Source organism: Mus musculus, chromosome 19 (assembly GCF_000001635.26).
Source record: "Mus musculus strain C57BL/6J chromosome 19, GRCm38.p6 C57BL/6J".
In the NCBI taxonomy this organism is placed as follows: Eukaryota; Metazoa; Chordata; class Mammalia; order Rodentia; family Muridae; genus Mus; species Mus musculus.
The window spans coordinates 55,743,895-55,767,440 of NC_000085.6; the positions used below are offsets into that span (position 1 = coordinate 55,743,895).

The following is a 23,546-nucleotide window of genomic DNA, read 5'->3' on the forward strand; positions in this document are numbered from 1 at the left end:
TGGGTGCCCCACGCTGCTAGCTGCGAGCCGTGCGTGGTGGGGAGGCCTGTGTGGCCGGGCTTCTGGATTTGTGTGTAGTCGGGATGGCCTTTTGAGTGGACTTTTGTGTCAAGGGAAATTCGGTGCTTTCGGATGGGGTGCGGAGGCCTTCTTTATCCTGACCAGCTCACTGTGGGCCCCTGGGGCGGGGACAGAGGCTAGGGTGAGCGCTTTCAAGGAGGTGTAGGAGGTTTGGGGATGCCTCCCTTTCTGGGGATCGGCCACCCAACTTTGGGGAGTCCAGGGCAGCGGGGGGTGCCAGGCTCTCCGGGGCGCTCCCTGCGGCGCACCTCCGGCACTCACTGCAGACATTCGTTCCTGCTCGTCCCCTCCCCCGGGGCCTCTGCCCTCTTCCCTCACACTGTCCCCCTGCCTCCTCCCTTTCCCCTCTAAAAAGCCTGGATTGCGAAGCTCTAGACACACAAGGCGCGTTAGTACCCGGCTTCCCGGGGTTGTCACTTTGCACCTCTGGCCGCGGTCCCTACCTCGTGTTTACACACACTAGTTTTGTTTTTCTTTTTTTGCTTATTCAAGGTGGCTGTCTGAAATAATATGCTCACTATTGAGCAGTGCTGGGCTTGGATCAGTCAGACCTACAAGTGTTTTTAAGCATTAAAATATTAACTATCAGGTTTGACTTGTTTCCCCCCGCCCCCCAGGCTCTGGTAGAATGGCTAAAGCACGCTAGACTGGTATTTTTTTTTTTTAATGCCTAGGAAAGAAACAATCACACCCCCTCCCCAGCGCCCGTGTCTTCCGTGTCTTCCGTGGAAGCCGGGACAGAGGTACAGTCCGACCTCCTCCAGTAGGGCCCGCGCTTTCCGGAGGCTGCTAGCAGCCTCCGAAGCAGCGCCTGGTGTTTTTCTTGGTAGCTGGTGGGTCCGTGTTAGCAAACTGGACCCAGCAACATACCAAAGTAATCCTGGGGGTTCCCTCTTCCCCTCTGCCCCTTCCTTCTAGAACGCAGACCTCCTTCGTTTTATTTTAAAATCCACTTAGTCACCCGAAAGACCAACTGAATATTGAGCTTTGATGGCAGGCTTGTTGGCTTTCTTGACCCTTTTCAAACTGCATGTCTGTGACCGCTGGCGATCTTGCCACACCACAACTCCAAACTCACACAGTTATGTTGTGCTGTAATTAGGAAACAGGGAAATTGTTAAAGTCAAATAAATGATTTCCCGGTGAGACAAGGAAGGTTCCCAACCTAAGGCCCCCCCTTTGTGGGCTTTGTAGAAAGAGACAGCGTCTAGTTATTTTAATTGTGGACTTAGCGGGTGGCCCTGTGCTGTGACATCAGATTGACTCTGAGAATGCATTTCTGAAACCCAGTAGGCTGTTATGTTAGTATTTGCGTGTCAAACATCAGCAGACATATTTGTGCACGCTGCCTCGTCTTACTCTTTTCTTTCCCTTACCTGGTTAAGCAGTATGTGCTCCGAAATTGAGGTTATTTATTTAGGCTGCTGAGGGAAGCCTTGGCAAGGAGCTGAGAGGCGGGTGTATGTCCCTCTAGACGCCTTTGGACACTAGGGCCAGCTTGCAATTCCAGATTCCTTACAGCCCGGGGTGGAACCTACAGGCAAACCAGCGGTCCCAGGTCTGAAATTCTCAGGGCTTCATAGGGTCTGGTTTTGACTGTGAGTTGTAAAGACAAATTAGGAGTAAGCTCATTCGTTCTCTTCCGTTCCTGCTGGCTGGGGTGCTTTTTGCTGTTTTCTGTTACTTATGAACAGGACCGGCTAAGACTTTCTGAAATCCTGGTATCTGCTTTTCTGCTTAAGAATGTAAAGAATTAAGAATTATCATGAAATTGGCTTTTGATGAATCATCTCTAGAACAATCTTTTAATTGCTGAAGAAGTTGTAAAAGCTTGATAGTAATGATTTTTACTTTAGAAGGACATAGATTTCCTCAGAACATTAATTTATAATCTTTGATACATTAATAGAAATGGCTTATGAAGAGGATACATTCAGATAGAAAAATACATTAAGGAGAAGAAGTCTAGTTGAGCAGATGGGAAGGGTTGGAAGTGCCAATATTAGGGCTTTGCTCATGTTTGTGTTCCAGAGAATACGGTAACAGTACTGAAGTTGACAGAAGGGGTAGTTTTACTTTTATTCCCACCCCCCCAACCCCCAGCATGCAAGAAGACACAGGGCTGCAGTGGTAGGCACTGCGATGTGATAGATGTGATACGTGTGAGAGAGTTCGTTTTTAAGGGTGCTCTCTACAGCTTCATCCACCCCCATGGTTGCTTGCTTTCCGATGGAGCTGCTTGCTACCTAGGTTGAGCAGATAAGTGAGCAGCATCTTGAATTCATTTCTGAACTTGGAATGGAGCAGGAAACCAAGAGGGAGCCTATTCATCGAGGAGGTTTTATTTAGCCCGGCAACTTCTTTTTTCTGGCTTGCCCAGAAAAAAAAAAAATGGATGTTTTCACCTCACTCAAACAACATAATCCTTCCTGACACAAAAGATTGAGAGCCTGGTGCGTGAAGGGTTAATGTTGGGCCTTCCCTGTTGTCTTCCCACCCCCCACCTTCACCCCTGATTGTTTTGACAACACTTCAAAGTGTGACATTCCAAGCCCCTCTATAACAATGTAATATTACAGTAATTACACAGGTCATTACATTTTAAATAGAGAACAATAAAATGCTTATCGCCTTGAAGAAGAACAGGTGCTCCCAGCCTTCGTTAGTATTTATGCTAATTGTTTTCCTCTCCTTCAGAAATATTTATGGCAGACATGTTTAGATTTTAATCTCTGCAGCAAGTCTTCTGTGCTAATCTTCATAAGTTAGGGTTTAATGTCTGGGCTCAGCCTTCAGCCAGTAAGTCATATTTTAATGATTATAAATTTAATATACTAGTGCTTTGCCGTTTGTGGATGTTATGGCTTCCTGAGGCCCTAAGAAACAAATGTAGCATTTGGGATTCTAAAAGACTCATCTAGGAGAATCGGTCTTGGGGGGACTTAGCTCCTGCTTTGGGGATGCCAGCTTTGACAGCTGTGTTCTACCTTAGATGTCTAAAAGGTTTTGAGGACAACCATGTTGGTTCTTGTTTTCCACCCCAGTTTTCCTTTTTCTGGGAGGGATTGCCTTTGGAATTGCTGCTGGCCGTTGGCTACCTTTCTGTTCCTTAGCAAGCTATGGAAAAGTGACAGGAAGGTTTCCCGGACTAACCCCAAGAATTCTGCTCTCTGTTAGTGGCAAAGGAGAGCTGCAATTCTACATGACATTTAAAAGGGGGGTGGGGGGTACTTTAGAGGAAGTGCTTAGGGAACTGACATTCAATACTCACACCAGCGACTGTGCTTTTCAACATTAGGGTAGAAGTCTTTTCAAGCTCTGAGCACCTTCCCACGTCCCACAAGGTGCTCAGGTACACATAGAAAGTGCTCAGGCCTCCCTCACACCGCACAGTGGGCAGAGGGGAGGGCTTCCGAAGAAGATCTTGTCGGATGTTACTCAACAGGGACTCCCGAACCACACTCAAGTGCACTGCAGAGAAAGGACAGCTGCAAATTTTTGTGTGGATGCGTGTTTAGGACCGTGACTAAAAACTCCCGAGGACCTTTCCCCCAGCTGTCTGGAAGTTATGTGGAAGTTGGTTTATTGGCAGTTAAGTATGGGACAACCTGAATTGAGCAGATGCTTTCTCCTGTACAGGAAGTAGATGACATTGTATTGGGGGCAGGGAGGAGACCAGACAGGGGGTGATTTACTCCCTTAAAAAAATAATCTCAGACTTGCCAAGTAAGTAAGCTTTCAAGGAGGTGGGTGTTAGCCTTTTAGTCTTGGTGGGAGGAGAATTTGGTGATATTTTTGACCACATTTATAACGTTGCCGACACATTTCGACACTTTGAAAAGGAGGACTGACCAAGAGTCTCCACGGTTTTGTTTTGGAGTGTGTGTGTGTCTAAGTTTAGTCAGGAAGTAGATATTGGCAACCCTGTAAGTAAATCTTCAACTCAGATTTAGAATTGAGCACGTTTGTGAAGGAAATGGTTAATTTTACAACCAAAGACAAACTTACACCTCAACAGGCCTGCTGAAAGAAATGTGCCCCAGTCTTTTGCTGGCAAGCTCCCGGAGTAATAAATCCACGGGCTTTATTTGCAGCCCAAAACACTTATGAATGTTAAGATATTTGACGCCACGTTACCCTTATGATATTCAAGGTCCACAGACATTGGCAGTGGCTCAGATTTCTCTCACTAATTATAAGCAATGAGATGGGGGGGGAGGTGTGAGTTGCAAAATCTGTCCCCTTACCCCCCCCCCCACTCCTCTGCCCTACACCTCTGCAGTCCCAGTTGACCGAGACAGGCATCCCCTTCTCTTGGCAGCGGACCTGCTCATTCCTCTAGGCTATTGTTACACACATTTATAAAAAGAACTCTGAGGGATGGGGATTCAGGGGGCTCCACTCTAATGCCCCTTTCAAAAGCAAAATTGCTTGGGGTGTTTGCATCTTTCTCCTTTTCTTCTGGTTCCCCCCAACCCCCGCCTTTCCTTTCCTAATCCCCCCTCTCTTTTCCTTGAGACCACTTTGCCTATATTGTGCATATTTCCCACAATACTTAAAGAAACCTGATATGGGAGAATGTACTTTAATTTAAAAGATGTTCCACTGAGCTAGAGGAAGAACCATCTACAGTGCTGTAGTTAATGTGAAGGCTTAAGGAGAGGTGAGGTACAGTGAAGGAAGAGAATTTAATGGGCAAGCAGCAAAGCAAAACAAAAACCAGGCTCATGGTGAGGTAGCCACATTGGGGCTGGAGTGGGGTGGGGGGTGCGCGGCGCACACTGACCTGTGGCAGTTGTATCCAGCCAGAGGTGCGGAAAGAAATGTTTGAAAGTATTAGAGGAGGTCCCCTCCACCAGGAATGACTTCTCAGGAAGGACAGGAGGACAGCAAGAGGGACCCTTAAACCTGTACGGCTTTGCTTTGGAGCTAGAGACTGCTGCAGTCCTGACTTTACGCACAGCGTTCTCTATCCGGCAACCAATATGTTTCCTATCAGTTTCTCGCTGAGCATCTGGAGGTTTTGAGTCTGGCTGGAGCGATATCTGAGGTCCAGACCCAGCCATGAGAGAGAGAGAGAGAGAGGTTTTAACTTACTTAGTTTTAAAGAGTGGTTTGTTTTGGTGAACATTTGGCAAAGTGGGCCACACTGGGCTGTTGGTGCTGCTGCTGCTGCTGCTGCTGCTTCTGCCTCTCTCTCTCTCTCTCTCTCTCTCTCTCTCTCTCTCTCTCTCTCTCTCTGTGTGTGTGTGTGTGTGTGTGTGTGTGTGTTGGGGATGAGAAGTGAGAAGACTGTTGCTCTACCATTTCTAGGCAAATACTTTTCCTCCAATCCAACCCAAACTTAAAGACCCTGGCTGAAAGGTTTTATTTTCTAATCAATGGAATGCAGAAACTTACTAGCCCTTAGGGATATGTGAATCCCTTAACAGCTCATTACAAAGACTGGGCTGTGGGATCTTTGAAGGGTTATCAGGCTCGGTGTTCTTCACTTTTCCCAGGACACGTTTTTTCTTCCTTAGGCACATCTGATTTTGTGTGGGTAATTCAGCCTGTTAGATGAAGTGGCCCCAGACAGTTCAGGCTGCAGTGTGTGTATGTGTGTGTGTGTGTGTGGGGGGGGGACGACAACGACACGGCTATTAGTAATAAATATCAGCTCTGAAGGAGTTAACAGTGGCCTGCCAAAGTTTGGCATCATGAAAATAAATGTGAAGCCTGCTAGGCATTAGCAGGGCCCGGCACATTTACAGAGCTTAATTAGTACGAACTGTAATTGTTCATGGTCTGCCAGAAGAAGTAATAGTCAGGAAAGCGGAGTCCCTCTCTTGCAGTCTCCAGTTTAAAACCGATAAATCACTTGCATATTTGTGTAGTGATTCAAATGGAGCTCAGACCTCTCCCATCCCAACATGTGGTAAATTGTAAAGTCAATGAATTGCAGATGTAGGCTACAGTGAGATCCTCTAAGAAAATGCACAATGAATGGGAAAGAGTGATGCTATAAATATTTACTGAGAAGATAACTAGGTTCCCCCGTGCTGGGCCAATTATGATGCACTAAATATATTAGTAAAAATGCTGAAAAAATTGCGGGGAGGATCCGTGCGGGTCTTGGGGGTGGGTTTGTTTGTTTTAGAAAGTGAAATAAGAGGCACTGCGTTATTGTCACGTCAGTCTTATGGAGGAATCTCAATGGCATACCCAGGGAAGGACATGTGAAGTCCACATTAATGCAAATGAATTCGTTATGAGTTGTAACTCTGGGACTGCTAAGTGGAGTAATGACTGCACATCGTTCCGAGGGTGTTCTGTAGCAAGTGTTAATGAAAACTGCTGCGTTAAGAACATGCCTCAGCATTTCAGCCCACGTGGCCCCCGTGTGCTAGAAACGGGCTTTAGCTTCACTCCCAGACGAAGAACTTTAATTATGTTTTGATGTTTAAAGAACACCAGCTCATCTCCTCCTCAAAAACCAACCCAGGGAAAGCTACAGCCATCGGCACCGAGCTCAACCCCAGCCTCTGTCTGCCAGGGATTGTAGCTCAAGCAGGGGGAAAGAAAAATGAAGGGGGCATCCCCCAGTAGAGATGCAGAGAAAACTTTCTTGAAGCGATTCTCCCAACCCCTCCCCTTTCTTCTTTTTAGAGGATTCTGGTCTCAGGCAAAGTTGCAAGTCAATACTTCTTTCCCCCAATGTGAGTAGGTGGATGTGTGTGCAAGCTGTAAAAGCTAACGATCCAGCTTTGACTCATAGCTCATGGTTTCAGGTTGACGAAAAGGAAAAGAAAAGAAAAAGGAGAGAGAGAGAGAGAGAGAGAGAGAAAGAAATTAATGAGGGTGAATAGACATTAGATGGAACGGTGAGACACTGAGCGGTGCTGCTCTCCAGTCGGGGGCGGGGGTCTCCTTTCTGTGGCGTGTGCTTTTCTGGTAGAATACGAGGAAGCCAAGAGGCAGTGCCTTTGTTAGACAGTGGTTTTAGGAATGCTGCAAAGCTTCTTGGTCCGGATCTTCCCAGGGATTGTAAACCCAGGATTCTACTAGGTATCCCGGTTTGGACCTCCTCCTGAAGTTGGAGGCTTATCTGGCACTTCTTCAGCAGGGCAGTATCAGTACGGTAGAAGTAACCCCAAATCCTGGGCAAGAGTCGGTTTCCTGCTGAATGAAAAAAGGCTGTCCATATGGGACTGGGGCTGTGGTAGGGTAGGGTGCATTTGTGTGACATGGAAATGATCTGTTTTTGCAGCCTCAGTTACCCTTAAGGAATGAGGACCTAAAGGGTCTCAGATATACTTGGAGGAAAAAAACCATTCAGTTGTAGTGATGTAGAAATTAGAATTGAAGTAAGAGGACAGAAGGAAATCAGGCCAAGACCCAAGAGAAGCCAAATCACTTAGGAAATGGATCTGATATATGTGTATGAGTGTGTGTGTGTGTGTGTGTGTGTCTGCGCGCTCACATGTGTGCAATCAGGTAGATATGAGAAAGCCAGGTGATTCATAAGACTGAAAAAAATAAGTACAGGCCCCACCTTATTCCTTTAGTGAAGTGAACTGGCAAAGTGGCTACTCTTCTTCCCATTTGGGAGTCTGTTGTTTTGTCTGTGCCTTGGAGGTTGAGAGCCCTGTGGTTGACAAAGGCTGTTTCCCCTTCTGTCCGTCGGCATCTCTGATTTCCAGTATCTGCAGCATCAAATTTAGAGTCAGTGGCCATGATTAGATATAAAGGCAGAGGAGAGGAGATAGGGTAATAAGGGAAGCACTTAGTCAGAGTGTTGCAAGCATATGCCTAAGACTGCCAATTCTTCCTGAGTCTTCTGGACAAGTGGGGACCTGGTTGTTTGGGTGCTCTTAAAGAGGGGCGCTGGGATGCTTCCCTAGCAAGGGAAGGTGTCATCTTGTGGGGCTTCCTTGGAGGAAAGAAACGAACAGAGGACCCTGGATTCTGTTGGCTCCCTGGACTCTCCAAGGGGAGAGGCCATTGTTCCAGACATAAGGTCCACCCACTTAGAGAAGCCACAGTGATGTGATGATGAGGTGACTTGGAACCTTTCAGGTGACCTGTGCAGAGATGTTTGTTAAACATAGAGCACCAGCGTTTTAAGTTCAGAAATAAATAAGCCGTTTTGTCCTGGACTCTTGTCTCTACACACCCTTTCAAAACACAGGCCTAAGCATGTTTTGTTTTCTCTGTCCTCTTAGTAGTTGGTGGGAGGCAGAGGCAGGCTAACAAGAGACTAGTACAATTTGGAGTGCCAAGTTTGTATTGAGCATCTGTATTTTATCCTTAAGAAGCTGGACAGTAAACCAGAAGGCGACTTCACGTTGTATAGGGAAGGCAAAAAAGCTGCTAAAGTGTGTGTTTTAGAAACGGGTTTTAGAGGGAAGAGGAGGGAGAAACCCTAAAGAGAAATAGGAGCAGTTGGTATTTCTGTGGCTGGAGGGACTGCAGGCTCCAAAGGCTCCGTAGCACAGTGGTTGGTTGCTGGGAGAGATCTTATTTAGATTCTGAGGGAGCCTTTTGCACAGGCTGGGGCTGGGAGTGGGTAGGAGGATTTCTGTGTTGCTGGATACCCTAAGGAAGTTACATTGTTTGGAGGTGTTAAAATGGTGCGAGGGTGTATGTATGCGTACGTGGGTATCTCTCTGTGCAGGCATGTATAACTGGAGGTAAATTGACTTGGTCCTTGATGCAGGTCTCCCTCCTAGTGTCTTTAGAAACTTCTGTCTATGCGTGTGTGTATATACAGCTTTACTATCTTAATTGCAGCATTCACTGCAGGCTCATTGGTGCTGTATGGGAAGGCGATGAATGCAAGCATTAAGAACAGAGCTGGACAAGTGAAAATTGCATTTGGCATAGCCACAGTTTCATTAATTTATTCATAAGACGATGACTAAAATGAAATTATTTTCCACGGCATCTCCGCAGTTATCAGGTGTCCATTCAATTTTAATTGACAATATAAGTTCCTGTGGTTACCCTGAGTACAGATTGCCTGGGGCTCCGCAGGGTTTGTGGGAAGAGAGGCTTGGACAAGTTTCCATTAAGCTCTGAATTGGGCAATTGGAAAAGAAGAGAATAAAACCGTTGAAAGGAAGGACCAAGTTGTTACTGTTGCCTGCTCTGCTGAGGAGAGAGAACCTCCTCTCAGACAAGAGCTGTTCTCTCGCCAGGAATTCCAAACTCGCAAAGAGACCTGTCCACCACACAAAAGTTGTTTTAACATGATGGAAAATTGTCACAGTAATGAGTGAAATCCCGACTGGGGTGGGGTGGGTGAGTGGGGAGGTGGGGGTGGGGACAAAGGGTTCAGACACATCTTTCTTTTTCAGCCAATCACTTTGGCTTCTTGGATGTGTGGGGGCCCAGGGCATCGAGACAGTATCAGTTTACTTTGTCCATATTAACTTTTAAGAGGGGAGTGGGTGGGTGTACTGCTCTGCTTTGACCTGTATAGAGATTATTATTATTTCTGCCCAACTTTAGTTTGTCTTCTTTTAATTTTGATGAATGTGTTTTGTTACATAAAACATACATAGTTTTTAGTTTTTTTTTTTTTTTTTTGTTGGGGGGGGGCGTTTGTGATCCTCTTTAAGTTCATTGTGTCCAAAATAATGGGTGTGGGTTTAGGCTGTGCTGTTATAGTGTTACATTCTAGTTCAGAGTTTATGGGCATCGTTTCCCTTTTCTTTTTTTTCTTTCTTTTTTTTTTTTTTTTTTTTTTTATGGATGGTTGTGAGCCACCATGTGGTTGCTGGGATTTGAACTCGGGACCTTTGGAAAAGCAGTCGGCACTCTTAACCACTGAGCCATCTCACCAGCCCCTCGTTTCCCTTTTCAAGAGAGCAAACAGATCCTATTGAATGACTTTCTTTCCAGGGAATAAAATGACATTAACTGAGTTTAAAACTCTCTTGCAATCCCAAACTCAGAAGGGCTCTGGTAACTTAATTCTGAAACAGTCGGGTTATAGTTTGTGCTGATGGAGATGATAAGGTAGATGTTCATCCAAGTGTTTGGAGAAGGTACCCCTGAATTGCCTGCTGCTGGGGTAGTGTAGGAAGGGATAGCTCTTGGTCATCTGACCTATGTCATCTGTTAGTGTATGGTAATGCTGAGACCCTGCCCCCCCCCATGTCATTTATAAAATGTCTTAATCCATGGAGCTTGTTTTTCCAGTGGGTAGCATCCTAAAGTTAACTTGTATCCTTTAGGAGGAGGAGGATTTGAGGAGTCTTGGTATTTGTGTGGGAGTTGTTCACAGGGGAGGTGTGTGTGGCTGCAGAGGGAAAGACCCAGGTGAACGTGTTGGCCCCAGAAATAAGCAGAGAGTTACTGAGAGGCGGTCCTTCCTTCACCTACCTGGGGCTGTTGAACAATGCTTGGCTCTCTTTGTGGGGGAAGTGTAGATTACTAGAGTGTAGGTTGTGGAGATGTCTCAGGATCTGACGGCTTAGTCATGGCGAAAGAATGCATAAGGTACTGGGTGGCCCCTGAATTCCGTGGACACATTTGTTTTCCCAGAAATAGATTTGTGTCTGAGAGCCAGGATTCAGTTGTTAGAGATGTAGGGGGCGGGGCTTCTACTTGATCCCTGCTAGTGGCTCCTTACAGCCCTCTCTGCCTTCAGTCTCCGCCTATGTGTCGCCTACTGTTGACTTTTGCAACACCCTGTTAAGTTTCTCCAGCCTTCTGCTCAGCACCCAATGGCTTCCTTTGTGTCTTTATGGGCTTCAGTTTCTGCCTCCCTTGTCGCTGATTCTTGTTCCTGCCCCTCTGCCTCCCCTTCGCTTACTGAATGGATGTTTAAAACAAAACAAACAACCAAAAGAAAAAACAAAACAAAACAAAAGCAACAGTTTAGATTTGTGTGATCATCTTATCTGTAATAATGAAGGTCCGCAGGTCTTGATTGAATGCTAAGGCTGCACCTCGGTCTAGGGAGGTTTGTCTGCTATTCATGAACTGCTTAAGATGCTTTCTTGTAGTTTGTGAAATGAGCAGAACGCTTTGATTTGGTTTCTTCCTACAGCTCCATTTTCAATCCGGCAGCACTCATTACTCTGCGTACAAAACGATTGAACACCAGATTGCAATTCAGGTAGGAGGCCAAGAGATTCCGAAGCTCGAATTACCAATGTGTATAGGGTCTCTTGTGTCTTTTTATTCTATGCCTCCCCCCACCCAGTTGATGTTGATGATGATGCTAATGATGAGGGTGATGATGATGGTGATGGTGGTGGTGATGATGATGGTATTGATGACAATGATGGTGGTACCATCATTGTAGAGATGTGATGACGGCAGCGGTGGTGGTGGTGGTGGTGGTGGTGGTGGTGGTGGTTTGAATTATTGAGGGAGGGTGGGAAGTGAAGAAGAACAGAAGAAACGTTCCTAAAAATGATGTAAAGATATGCAAAAGGAGATGAATCTGTGTTGCTTAAGATTATCTCAATCAGGCATCATGGGTGCGCAGACCCCAGGTTGGTTATGGTGACTGCCTTTTGCTGAAGGAAGGACCTTGAGTTGAAAGTGACAGGCGTTGATGGAATGTGAAGGGAAAGGGCAAGAGAGGGAGCTGGGCAGGTGAGAGCCAGGGAGAGCTGCTTCCCGTGGACCAGCATCATGGTGAATGGTGATCAGTGATCAGTGAGCGGTGCTAAGAACACCACTCCTGACCGGATCACCCTGAAACGTTGGTTTCTCTTGGGCCTCTTGACAGCCGTGGCGGGGAAGGTGGCAGATCCCAGCTTCTGATGAGTTTCTTGTTTCCTGTGCTTGTGGTGCTGCTTTCGTTCTTCTAAATCCAAAGGCTAAACAAATCATAGACTAATATAGATGTGGGCTGAGCAGAAGCCAGCGGAGAGCAGTGGAGAGCAGCGGAGAGACTAACGCACTCTCGTCTGCCGGCCTGGCTTTGCCATGAGGGTGTGTCTCATGGTGTCCCCCACATTTGACTGTTCTATGCTAACCCCTGGCAAGGAGGCTTTTGAGAGCCTTGGCTGTGGTGTGGAAGTCTGCCCTCGGCTCCTCCAAGTTGCTACTGGCTTGGTCTTTAGTAGGAAGCCTTTGAAGGCTACTTGTGTTTGTGCGTGCCTACGTGCAGGGGAGTGTAGGCATGTGTGCATCTGCACATATGTGCAAGTAGACATGATTGAGTAGCATGTATGTACAGGTGTGTTCAGGGTACACGCAAATGCATGCGTGTAGATGGGAGTGTGTGCACATGTGTGGTCTACTGGAGCTTCTGCGTCTCACCTACCAGATTGTATCTTCTTAGCTTTGCCATTCCAGATTGGCCATTGAAATGGCCATCTGCCCCAGGTGAGTGGGACGAGTCAGCAGGTCTTTCAAAAGTCTGATGGGTTCCTAGGCATTTTGATTTGTTTCAAGGCTATAGTAACTGGGCTTAAAACTATGTTAGCACTGTGCTTAGTTTAAGGCACGAATTTCTGTGTGCACTTCTGTGTGCACACATCTCCTGGCTTTTACCCCTTCATGCTCAGATACTTTAAAACTTGGTGTGTGTGTGTGTGTGCGCGTGTGCGTGCATGTGTGTGTGTGTGTGTGTGTGTGTGTGTGTGTGTGTGTGTATAGAGCATGAAGCTCCAGTTCTTTCTGGCACACTTCCTGTTGGAGGCCGTTTCCTTTTAAGGCTCAGTAAGTCTTGCTTTTAGAAAACAGTTTAGACTTAAGGCTTGGTTAGACAGCGAGTCCAAACCCCAACTCTGGATGAATGCGCTGATAATCACAGTGTCCCCGGGCCTAGGAGGCTGACTCCAGCACAGGAGGGCTGGGAAGTCTTGTTGCCTGGGGTGTGGGAATTGTTGAGGCTGAATAGGACAGTGATCCTTATCTTGGTGTGGAAAGGCTGGCTGGGGCCATGTCACTGGGAGACCAGCCCAAGACCAGCCCAGCTGTTGAATCTTTACACCCGGCGCTGAAGTGCCCCTTGTTTGGAGGCGCAGTTCGTCTTTCTCCAAACCACCTGGCACGATGCGGGCCATGTGAAGCCCTTTCTCAGGAGGAAGATGGAGTAAATTACAGAGCTTATTGTTTGGAGGACTGAAACCACCCCTGTTCCTCCATGAACAGGTAGTATTGTTCTCCTCTGCTTCTATTTGCTAAGGCCTGATGCCCATGTGGGCAAACAGAGGGACATTTTATTGGAGCACCAGCAGAATGCTTTCAAAAGTGTCCATTCTCCCCCAGTGTCTGCTGGACCAGCACAAGGCCAAGCCAAATGGCAGCTAGCTGTAGTTTTAGCGTGATCATCAAAGGATAAATGGGCAAAAGCAAAACAAAAGAAGCAGAGGGAAGAAGAAAAGGCATCTCAGACAGAGTAAGATTGTTCTTAGAATTCTCTGGACATTTCAGCCTGGGTGGGAGAGGCAGGACGGCCCCTCCCGGTGCCCAGAAAACCGACCTGGCCTTCTCTGCCTTCTCTCACCCAAAGCTGAAATCCAGCGTGATGTTGGTTGGGGCAACAGTTTCTTCCCTGGAAACTTAAGGCTGGACAAACCTTAATAAATACTGTGTTTCAGCAGGAGCTGAGCCTGCTGCTCTCCTAAGCTCCGTCCTAAAATAACTTGGTAGTATGACACCGGGCGTCACATGAGGTTTACTCTCTCCTGCCCCCACCCCCCACCCCTACCCCATCTCAGCACTCGGCCAACTTCACTATGGGTGTGAATGGCCTTGGAGCAACTCTATAGACACACTGCACCTCCCCTAGTGTCAGCTGCAGAGATGGGACCTTCCCATATTTGATCCTGTCTCCTAGCCTTCCTTGGTTCTGAAAAAGACAAGGACAGCAAGACTGGCTGAGAAACACCATATACCTGGGCTAAAAAATAAAGGGGCTCAAAATATACACCATGTGGTTATTATTAGTAATGATAATACATTATTTAAATCTGTGGCTGCAAGTGTGTGTGTGTTGGTGAAGGAACACAAGCCCTCCTGTATGCCAAGTGTGAGCTTGTTCCCTGAGCTGCACTCTAGACCACTGGCCTTTAGAAAGTGTCACTGAAACACAGTGCAGTCCACAGGCGGTTAGTAAGGAAGAGGACGGACTTACAGATGTGTGAGCATCTGAGGGGCCTCACATCGGTGCGCAGATGGTGCTTGTGCATATTTTAAGCTTTTGAGAAGTCTGGTTAACTTAGCATTACTTTGGTTTGAGAGCATCCTGAGATGAAGGAAAAAGCATAATAGTGTTTCAATAAAACTTTATTTATAAATACAAACACTGGCTGTATTTGGCCCCTGCTGGAGTTTACCAACCTCTGATGAAATACTCTGAAGTCTCCCTTGTTCCTCCCTCTTCTCCTGTTGTGGCTTCTTTCTCTCTCCCCAGCCTGAAACTGAAATTCCAAGAGTGGATTCCTTTAGCCTGTTTTTGTTTGTCTGTTTTCCTTGGCTTCATGTCAGTGGAATCATGCAGTATATATTCTCTGTGTTGTTGGATCCTTGGTTGCTTCCAGCTTTACCCTAGCTAAAACACAGGACTAGTGGGTTTTGTACATCTTTTGAAGGGTTGTTGTGTCTGTGTGTATTGTCTTACATTAGCAGATGCACTTAGGGGTGGTGTATAGGCCACTTTGTGTCCATTCTTTTATAGGTTGAGGTCTTGCTCACAGATTGTTGAGTGTCATCTTCGTAATATATAGCAATTGATTGTGTAGAGAGGAGGGAGGTGTCGTATTTGTGGAGGTAGCAATAAAGGATCTACATGCGATCAAATGCTACATGTAGTTCCTCCCATCTGTAGGGTTGGTCTCTCATGCAGGAGTTTGTCTTCCTTCCTAGCTCTTAGGAAGTCCTCCACCTTCTCTGTTAGAAGGTGAGGAAGACCCATGCTGACTTGCAAGGAGGAACCCTAATGGCAAAGCCACAGCTGCCCCTGGGGATGGCTTGCAGGTGGTTGTGCACACAGTTAGGCATCTCTGCATCCTCCCTGGAGGGACTTCTTCCAACATTCCTACCTGGGTCATTATTGCAGCCTCTGAGAGCAGTTCTGTAATCAAGGCCGAGACCTACAGAGGCTGTTTCCTGGGTTCTCTGAAGAGCTACTTGAAAACCAATTAAGCTTTGTTTTAAGAGTATTTTGGCCAAAGGTTGATGTTTTAACACGAACTCAGATGTGATTTAGGGGAAAAAAGCTCTACACGCAACAAAAACAAACTGTGTAGACCTTTTGTGGTTGTTTTTCTCTGGAGACGTGAAGTGGTTTTTCATGCGCCTGCGCATGCGCATGTGTGTGCATGCTCATGCATGTGGTCACGGACAACTAGGAGAGGATCCAGGAGAAATGGACCTTTTTATTTGTTTGCACAGCTGAGCGGTGGAGACTCTGCAATGAGTTTTGCTTTCCCTCTTGTTCTTAAGCTTGCAAGATCTCATGTGAGCTTTTCAAAGCACTTTGGCCCTACACCTCGCCTACAGGGGCTGCGTAGAGCCCTCGGGTCCTCCTTCCAGGAGTCAAAGCAAGAGGGATGGAAAGCTTGCCCACTTTCGCTCTTTATCCTGGGTGTGAATGGGGTGTCTTGTCCCATAGATGTGTGAGGTGCCAGGGCAGGAGCTCCTCATTTCTGCCCACAAGATGAAGTTGGCTAGAGATTAGGACTGGGAGATTTGTTCAGAATTGAAGAGTGTGGTGGAATGGGTGTGAGGGTTCCTGGTTTTCCTCTTGGCATTCTGAAATTGGCCTCTGTGGTTCTTAATGTGTCCTCTTACCCATTCCCTTGAGTGGCCTTTCATTTCATATGGACGTGCCAAGTTGAGCTAAGTGTAAAGAGTTCCCGGAAATCAGTCCCTTTGAGCTACAAATTATTATTATTAACAACAACAACAACAATAATAATAATTTTTTAAAAAATGTTAAGGCAGTGTGTCGTGTAGCTCAGGTTGGCATAAAGTGCTCAGTGCTCCTGCTTCAATTTCCTGAGGGCGTGCACACCGTGCCTGGCCTCCAGACTCAGTGTCTGGTGTTAGCGCTTGCTTGGGTGTGAGGGTGCGCATTCACTTTCCACAGAGGAGTGGATGGGAGCCGGTGTGCTTGTGTGCAAGTGGGCTGGAGAGGCGTTCTCACTTGACATACTGAAGCCCGTGGGCTGTAGCTCTCTCAGTTAGGAGGTTCATTCACTGGAGAGGTATTTGTGAGTAAAACAGACAAAAATCCCTTGCTCGTGGCTGCTTTCTGTGCTGTTTCAGTTACTGTTGAAATTTTCTGTTTCTTTTTACATTGATTCAGTGTGTTTTGATGTGTGTGTGTGTGTGTATGTCCATGTGCATGTCTATGCATGTGTGTGTGTCTATGTCTCTGTGTGTGTCTATGTCTCTGTGTGTCTATGTCTGTGTGTGTCTTTGTGTATCTGTATAGCTCTGGGCATGGAACTTGGAACTCTGTTTGTCATGCTGGTGACAAATGCCTTTACTTGCTGAGCCAGCCCCAGATACTGGTTTCTAAGTACCACACCTTGCTCTAACTCAGTGATTCTCAACCTTCCTGACGCTTCGACCTTTTAGTTCAGTTCCTCATGTTGTGCAGACCCCCAGTCATAATATTATTCTTGTTGCTACCTTGTAAGTGTAATTTTGCCACTGTTAGGAATCATAATGGATGTGCCCAGTTGGGCTAGGTGGAAAGAATACCCAGAAATCAGTCCATTTGGGCTACAAACTACTACTACTACTATTATTATTATTATTTTAAATTTTAAGACTGTGTTTTCCAATGGTCTAAGGCGTCCCCCATGAAGGGATCATTTGATTCCAGAAAGGTCGAGACCCACAGATTGAGAATCACTGTTCTAATGGCTAGACTTCCTGTCCAGGCCAAGAGTTGGTGTCTTCCCCATCATTGTTATTTGTGCTTTAGTGGATTGGACCCAGACCTGTGTCCCTGCCTGCCGTTCCATCTTTAATCCGATTTCAAGTATGAAAGGTTGAGAGGACAGCCTTAGATTCTTCTGAAATCAATCCATTGATTATTTATGGGATGCTCTGCCATTTTCTGGTGCCCAGTGGAAACTGAGGGCTGCAGATATCCCCCACGGGATATCGTTTTCTCCTGTGGGTGAGAGCAGACTGCCCATCTACTTAAGTGAGCTTCTGCCGAGGCCTTTGCCTCTCTGGCTTCTGTGAAGAGGATATTTAGTTCTGAGAGGGTAGCTAGGACAATATGATGGTTGGTGTAGGGGTCGGAGGCAACAACAACAACAGTTAATAACAATAGCTTGTGCTTATTGAGTTCTGGTGCACTGGGTCAAAGGTTAAGTGCTTTCTCTGGGTTATTCATTGATCTCTCACCAGGGCAGGGAGGGAGACCTGAGCGGCAGAGTTCCTGTGATTATCACCGCTACCCCATTTTGCCATTGAGGAAGTAGACACCTCATTAGTTATTTTTCTCAAGGTCAGTTAGGATTCAAACCCAGGCTAGTGTGGTTGGCGTACTGCTGGCATAGTCTCCTGCTAAGCTGGCTATTTAAAGCCATGCTCAGGACTAAGGATGTGGCTGAGAGGCAGAGTGTATACCTGAGGGCTTGAGCTGGATTCTCAGCACTGAAAAGGCTAAACAGAAGGCCTACCTGTTTTCAAAACCTGTGGCTACCACCCAGCTTCCTAGACTGTACAGAGAGCCCATGGGGCCTCTGCTATATGCACAACCTGGGCACTCTTCATTGGAGATTGCTGTTCTTAGTGTGTCCTGAATTTGAGCCACTATCTCCTGGGAACATCTCAGAGCTTAAGAACTGGGATCCTGTCCCAGGCTCATGTTCTGTAGGTCTGGGACAGGCGCCTGCGTTTGTACTTTTACCATGAGTCCAAGGCAGTGGTTCCCAACTCTGGCCTCATATCATAGGTACCTGGGAAGTGCTGAGAACAGGGCCCAGACAATGGCCTAGACACCCAGATTAGCATCCTTTGGGTGTCAGGTCTAGCATCGTTTGGATAATAGCTTCCAGGTGACTTCAGTGAAACATAGTTGAGAGACTCTGGCCTTGACATCCTGCAGTTTACCACAGCTTCTTCTCACTCAGGACGGAGCTGTGTATCGTGCATAGTCTGTGTCCTGGTGGAGGACAGGTGTACCAAGCTCCCCGCCCCCTTTTCTTTCCAGTGGGACGGAAGGCTAGTTTGTTTCTTTAAATTTGACTTGTACTACATGGAAAAAAAAAAAAGAAACTGTCTGCATTCAGAGTTCTGCAGGTGGCTAGGGATCTGTTTTCAGAGTGCTCTGTGGACAGGGAGCCCATGATGACCACTCTCTAACTAGGTTAGAACAAGAGAGGAGATATGTTGTGGCATCACAGGCAGGAGACTGCAGAGCCCTGGAGCATAGGCGAGGGACAGCCTCTTGCTTCTCACATTGGCAGGTCATGCTGAAGTCCAGGTTTGAATTCTGTTGGTTTGAAGCTGGAAACTAGCCATAGCTGGCTCTTGGAGCAGAGCAAAGGAAAGGTCCATGTGGACAGCCCTGGAAAGTGAGCGACAGAGAAAAAGACAGCCTTCACTTTTCCAGGGTTCTACACCTCAGTGGGAGCGGGGCAAGATGGGAATTGAGGGGTACAGTACAGTTTTAGTTTATAAATGTCTTGCCTGAATGTTAGATTATATGTCCCATGTGTGTGCCTGGTTTCCATGGTGCTCAGCAGAGGGCATTGGATTCTCTGAAACTGGTGTATGGATGGTTGTGAGCCACAAAGTGGGTGCTGGGAATCGAACCTAGGTCCTCTCCAAGAGCTCCAAGTGCTCTTCACTGCTGAACCCTTTCCCCAGCTCCTACACCTGTCGTTTAAACTCCAAGTTAGTGCCTTGACTTGAAGTCAACAGCAGCTGCCCTACACTGGCCAGATGATATTGTCTGGCCTCCCTACATTTCTTTACTGCCCCGTGGCTCTTCATTTGGTCGCTCCGTCTGTGTCACAGCCCTGCACGTCTTCACTTGGTCTGCCCCATTGTGCCGCATGGAGAGACAAGCTTGTGTGGGTATTGAGAGGATGGCTTAGCATGCAGGCGCAGTTCTAGTTCCACACCAGAAAGTGAAAACTACTGTCCCGTCAGCTGTCCGAGTGTCCCCACCATATGGGCCACACAGTGAGTGCATAAGAGAGAAAGTTTATGTTTCGTTTTATGATATTTACACTTTTTAAATAAAGTCCTTGACAATTACAGGTGCTGTTTAGCTGAGCGCCGAACTTTCTAAATGGGTTAGAGCTGGTATTTACAGCCTTATCAAGCCTGGCTCTTTATTTGTTTCTGGTGTTCTGTTGGGACAGCTGGTATCGAGTCCTAATCAAGCAGATAAATGACTGCCATTTCTTTTTTCCCCCTTGGCTGGCTTATCATGCTGGCAGCAGAGTTATCCCAGAGGGAGGGTCCTACCCAAACCATAGCTTGGCGGTAAATTTAGTGCTTAATCAGATTGCAGAAGAAAGTTTCAAAGTAGCTGCATGCACCGTGTAACTTATTATAGAAGGAAACATTAGAATCAAAGGTGTGTGGGCTCTTTGAAGCATCCTCACAAAAACCTCGGTTTTGAAACATGTATTTAGGAAAGCATCGGCTTACACCCGTTTCCATGCAGGCAGGAAGCCGGGCTGCAACCTTCCTGCCTTTGCTATTGGATAGAAGTGGGGTGAGTGACAGGTAGGGTGAGGCTGCTTGGCCCAGTATCTGTCAGCCTCAGGACCGGTGGTATTTTGACCCAGGCGGTGGAGGAAAGTGTCTGTATTATCATCTCTGAGGAGGCGTGACAACTGAAAGTACTCCCAGAAAGGACCTGGTGCTCCTTGGGGGTCAGAGTCACCTCTGGCAGGGAATCACTTCTAGTTTAAAGAGTGTGTCCTCCTTCTGATGCGGTCATGGCCACACCCCCTCTGCTGTTGCATTTTAAAGGAACAGGAGAATAGATGGGGACCCTGAGGGTGGGGGTGTCACGGATAGCCTGGGGTTGAGCCTCAGGTGTGCCAAGCTTCCCTCTCCTGCTCTGTGAAGTGGGGTCATGGTGGCACCAAGGTGGTTTCCTGGCATTGTTGAGAGGATGAATAGGGCACGGTTTGGCATGGGCTGGGCAGTGCAGAGGTGCCCAGGAGGGTACTTGCTGAATGCTGGCTGCCATCTTTGCCACTGACACCCATGAGGTCCGTGATTGCAGGGCTGGAATACAGCTCATCCGGACATGCAGTGTCTCGTCTTTGTTTGCTGTCAGATCCGTCCCCCGCCCCCCCTCGCCGCCGCCACATGATGGATTTGATAGCCTTGGCTATCTGCGATGGCAGATTTATGAGTTCTGTTTGTTACTGTTGACGTTTGTCTTATGTCACATGAAGGCTGTGCCTCAACTCTGACATGCAGGGTCTTCCTAAGGGCTGGGGTTGTTGTGTTTTGCTCCTATTCGTATCCTTATAGTTGGAGCTGTAGTAGGCGGACAGGAGGCGTGAGGGGTTAAATACTTCATGGAATTTGTGAGAAGGTAACGCGCTAATTAGAGTGCTTGCCTAGCATGCATGGACACTGGGCTCAATCATAGCGCTGTACCAACTGCCTGTATAAACTGCAATGTAATCCCAGCACTCAGAAGATGGAGGTCATCCTTGGCTACCAAGTGAATTCAGGATCAGCCTGACCTACATAAGTTCCTGTCACAGACAGATTGGCAAACCATTTAATCAACCAAACGGACCGAACCATATCTAGCTGAGCAAAAAGGAAACAACCTGAGTGAGATATATGTGGTAATGCATATCACATATGGGGTAACACATATAACATGTGGTAATGCATATCACATATGGGGTAACACATATAACATATGGGGTAGGTCAGTGTGTTTTGGAACTGGTAATGGAGTGCTATTTCAGATTTTTAAATAATAACCCCTTTAGAACTTGGAAAGCCGATAGTAATGTGTTTCTTGACTTCTACTGAATAATTTGAGTAGGGATATTCAACCCCTCTGTCTAGTTGATGTTCTTTCCTGAGTTTTCAAGTTTGATGTTTGATTTTTGGCTGTCCTCAGTGCTAATGTGTGTGGCCTTAATGGCCGTGGGTTCCGTGGCTTGAGTGAGTACCGTGGCTAGGCTGTGTTGTGTTTGACTGGTTTTCAGAACGTGGCGGTTAACTGGTCATTTAAAAACTCTCTTAACCTTTTCTTTTATGTCTTATGTCACGTACAGGTTCTGCCTCACCTCTGTGACATGCAGGGTCTTCCTTAGGGCTGGGATGGTGTTTTACTCATATTCCTATCCTCTTGGTTGGCGCTGTAGTAGGCAGACAGGAGTTTCAAGGGTTAAGTACTTCACCGAGTATTAAGATGATAAGTACTGATGTCCGTGGGGTCATACCACTTCTTAAGGCTTTGACAGCTATCAGTCATTTGCTCAGAGGGCCTCACTACTGATGGGTGCATAAGCCACATAGCCCATTCCTTCTGCTCTTAAGCTCTGTGCCTCTCTGAGCTTTTGAGGTTGAGATGGAGCCCCAGAATAAATAAATGACCCTGGTGGAAAGCTGGACAATTTCCAAGACTTGAAGATGGATGTCTGTGGTGGTTTTCCTTCCAAGGGGCACTGGGAGACTCTTCCCACTGCCCTGCAGGGAAGACAGCCCTGTGTCAGTTGTTTCTTAGTTGATCCAGTAAGCATTGTTGATGATTGAAATTGAAGAATCGCCAGGACAATTCATCTTGAGGAGCAGAGAGCATCGGGTGTGAGCCAGGCTGCGGGGAGCAGACATTGACATACGGGCCGTCATCAAACTAATTGTTGTTTGAATTACCTGTTATGATCCGATGACAAATCTGCCTTGCTCCTGTCACTGGAGCAGAAAATGTAGCTTGAATTGGCGTGATGTTAGCAAGTGTAAACTGGACTTCAACAAGATGGATAAACCCAATTATGGGGCAGACCTGTAGAGAGAAAATCCATTTAAATCTCGTAATGTTAAGCAGAGCTGTGTTTAATTCATTTGGACCAATTTGGGAATGATGTATGAGTGTTGGTGAACATTCGTCAAAGGGGTGACCGTGGGCAAAACGTGATGTGCTGGGCTGTGGCCACTCTTGTGAGGCAGCTGCGTGTCGGCCTACACTAATGGCGGGGAAACCCAGAATGACAAAAAGATGTACTCAGGGCCCCGGGGAACGGTACTGTGTAAATGAACCAATGAGGAAAATATACGAAGCAGAAAGGGGATCTGCTTTTCCTGGATGCTACTGACAGTCCAACTCACAGAGGACTGGGAGGTTCTGACGCGCTTCTAGCCGGATACCCTCACGGGCTCTTCTGACCTTGTGAGGAGAGACCTAGGAAAGTGTTCTTCCCAGAGAGCAATGGATGAGAGAGACAGAGAGAGACAGAGAGAGAGAGACAGAGAGAGAGAGAGAGAGAGAGAGAGAGAGAGAGAAGATCATGTCAGGAGAGAGCAAGCTTATATATGTGGTGGAATATTTAATTCTCTATTGGAAAGTTAAAGGGGCATTCTGTTGTGAGAAACGTATATGATGAATGTATGAAGACATTTGAAAAGTCCTGCTTATTTAACAGCTATTTTAAATAGCTTATTTTAAACATCTATTGGATGATAGGTGCTTTACTAATTATGTAAATGAAATCATTGAACCAAGGGAGGGGCTTTCTCAGCCAGACACCTGAGCTCCTGAGGGCATAGAGTAAGGACCTTTATGGCAATTTCCATCCTGTGGTCACCCCTGGCTTGCCCGTCTTGGGTATTTGTTTAATTGTATGACTATGGATGGATTTGATTTACTTTGTATTATTTTAAAGTTTCATTGTTAAGTTTTCCTTTAATAACTGTAATAACATCGCATTTACTATGTGGGCATGCATGTGTGTGTGCTCGCTGGCACACACACCATGACATGTATGTGTGGATCAGAGGACAGCTTGTTTGAGTCCGTTCTCTCCGTGTGCTGCGTGGGTTATAGGATGGAACTGAGGTAGTTAGTGTTGGTAATGGGCATCCTTACCTGCTGAGCCATCTTGCCCTCCCTACTTCCACAGGTTTTGTGGAAGTGTATATTGCATATTGAGGGCAGTCCCCTGGGTTTTGCATTACATTGCTCTGCAGTGTTGGCTTTCCAGTGGTGTCCTTGGAAGCCTGCAGCCTTGTTATATTTTGGGAGGAGAGATGAAGCCCCACTAATAGGAGGGGCTTACTTTCTTTTTCCTTTTGTTTTGGAGATTTCTTTTTTCCTTCCGGATTGGATTGGACTTGCAGACTGCAAGGAGGACTCCGGGTGCCTGGACAGAGGGTTCTGAGGAATGCTTGACTCAGACCTGCTGCCCTCATAAATCCAGTGGCATGAATGGAGGATTGCCTTGTCATCAGGGGACGATCTACCTCAGAGTGCATGGCCTACGCTTGGCTTATTCCTCACAAAGCTTTTGTCCAGAGGCGTATGTAGACTATTTAGAGAAATTTAAACTACCCAC

At 46.8% G+C, this 23,546-nt stretch overlaps 1 protein-coding gene across 40 annotated transcripts in view; it reads left to right on the forward strand.

Annotated features, from left to right (window-relative positions):
* Tcf7l2 (transcription factor 7 like 2, T cell specific, HMG box) overlaps nt 1-23,546 on the forward strand; it is a 191,863-nt gene that overhangs the window by 2,098 nt on the left and 166,219 nt on the right. For 18 of the 40 annotated variants that reach the window (XM_030250849.1, XM_006526861.4, NM_001331148.1 and 15 more), the window contains exon 4: nt 11,120-11,188. The exons of the other annotated variants lie outside the window; for them this stretch is intronic. In XM_030250849.1, coding sequence (XP_030106709.1) covers nt 11,120-11,188 — 69 coding nt within the window. The remainder of the gene's footprint in view (nt 1-11,119; nt 11,189-23,546) is intronic. 40 annotated transcript variants of the gene reach the window in all.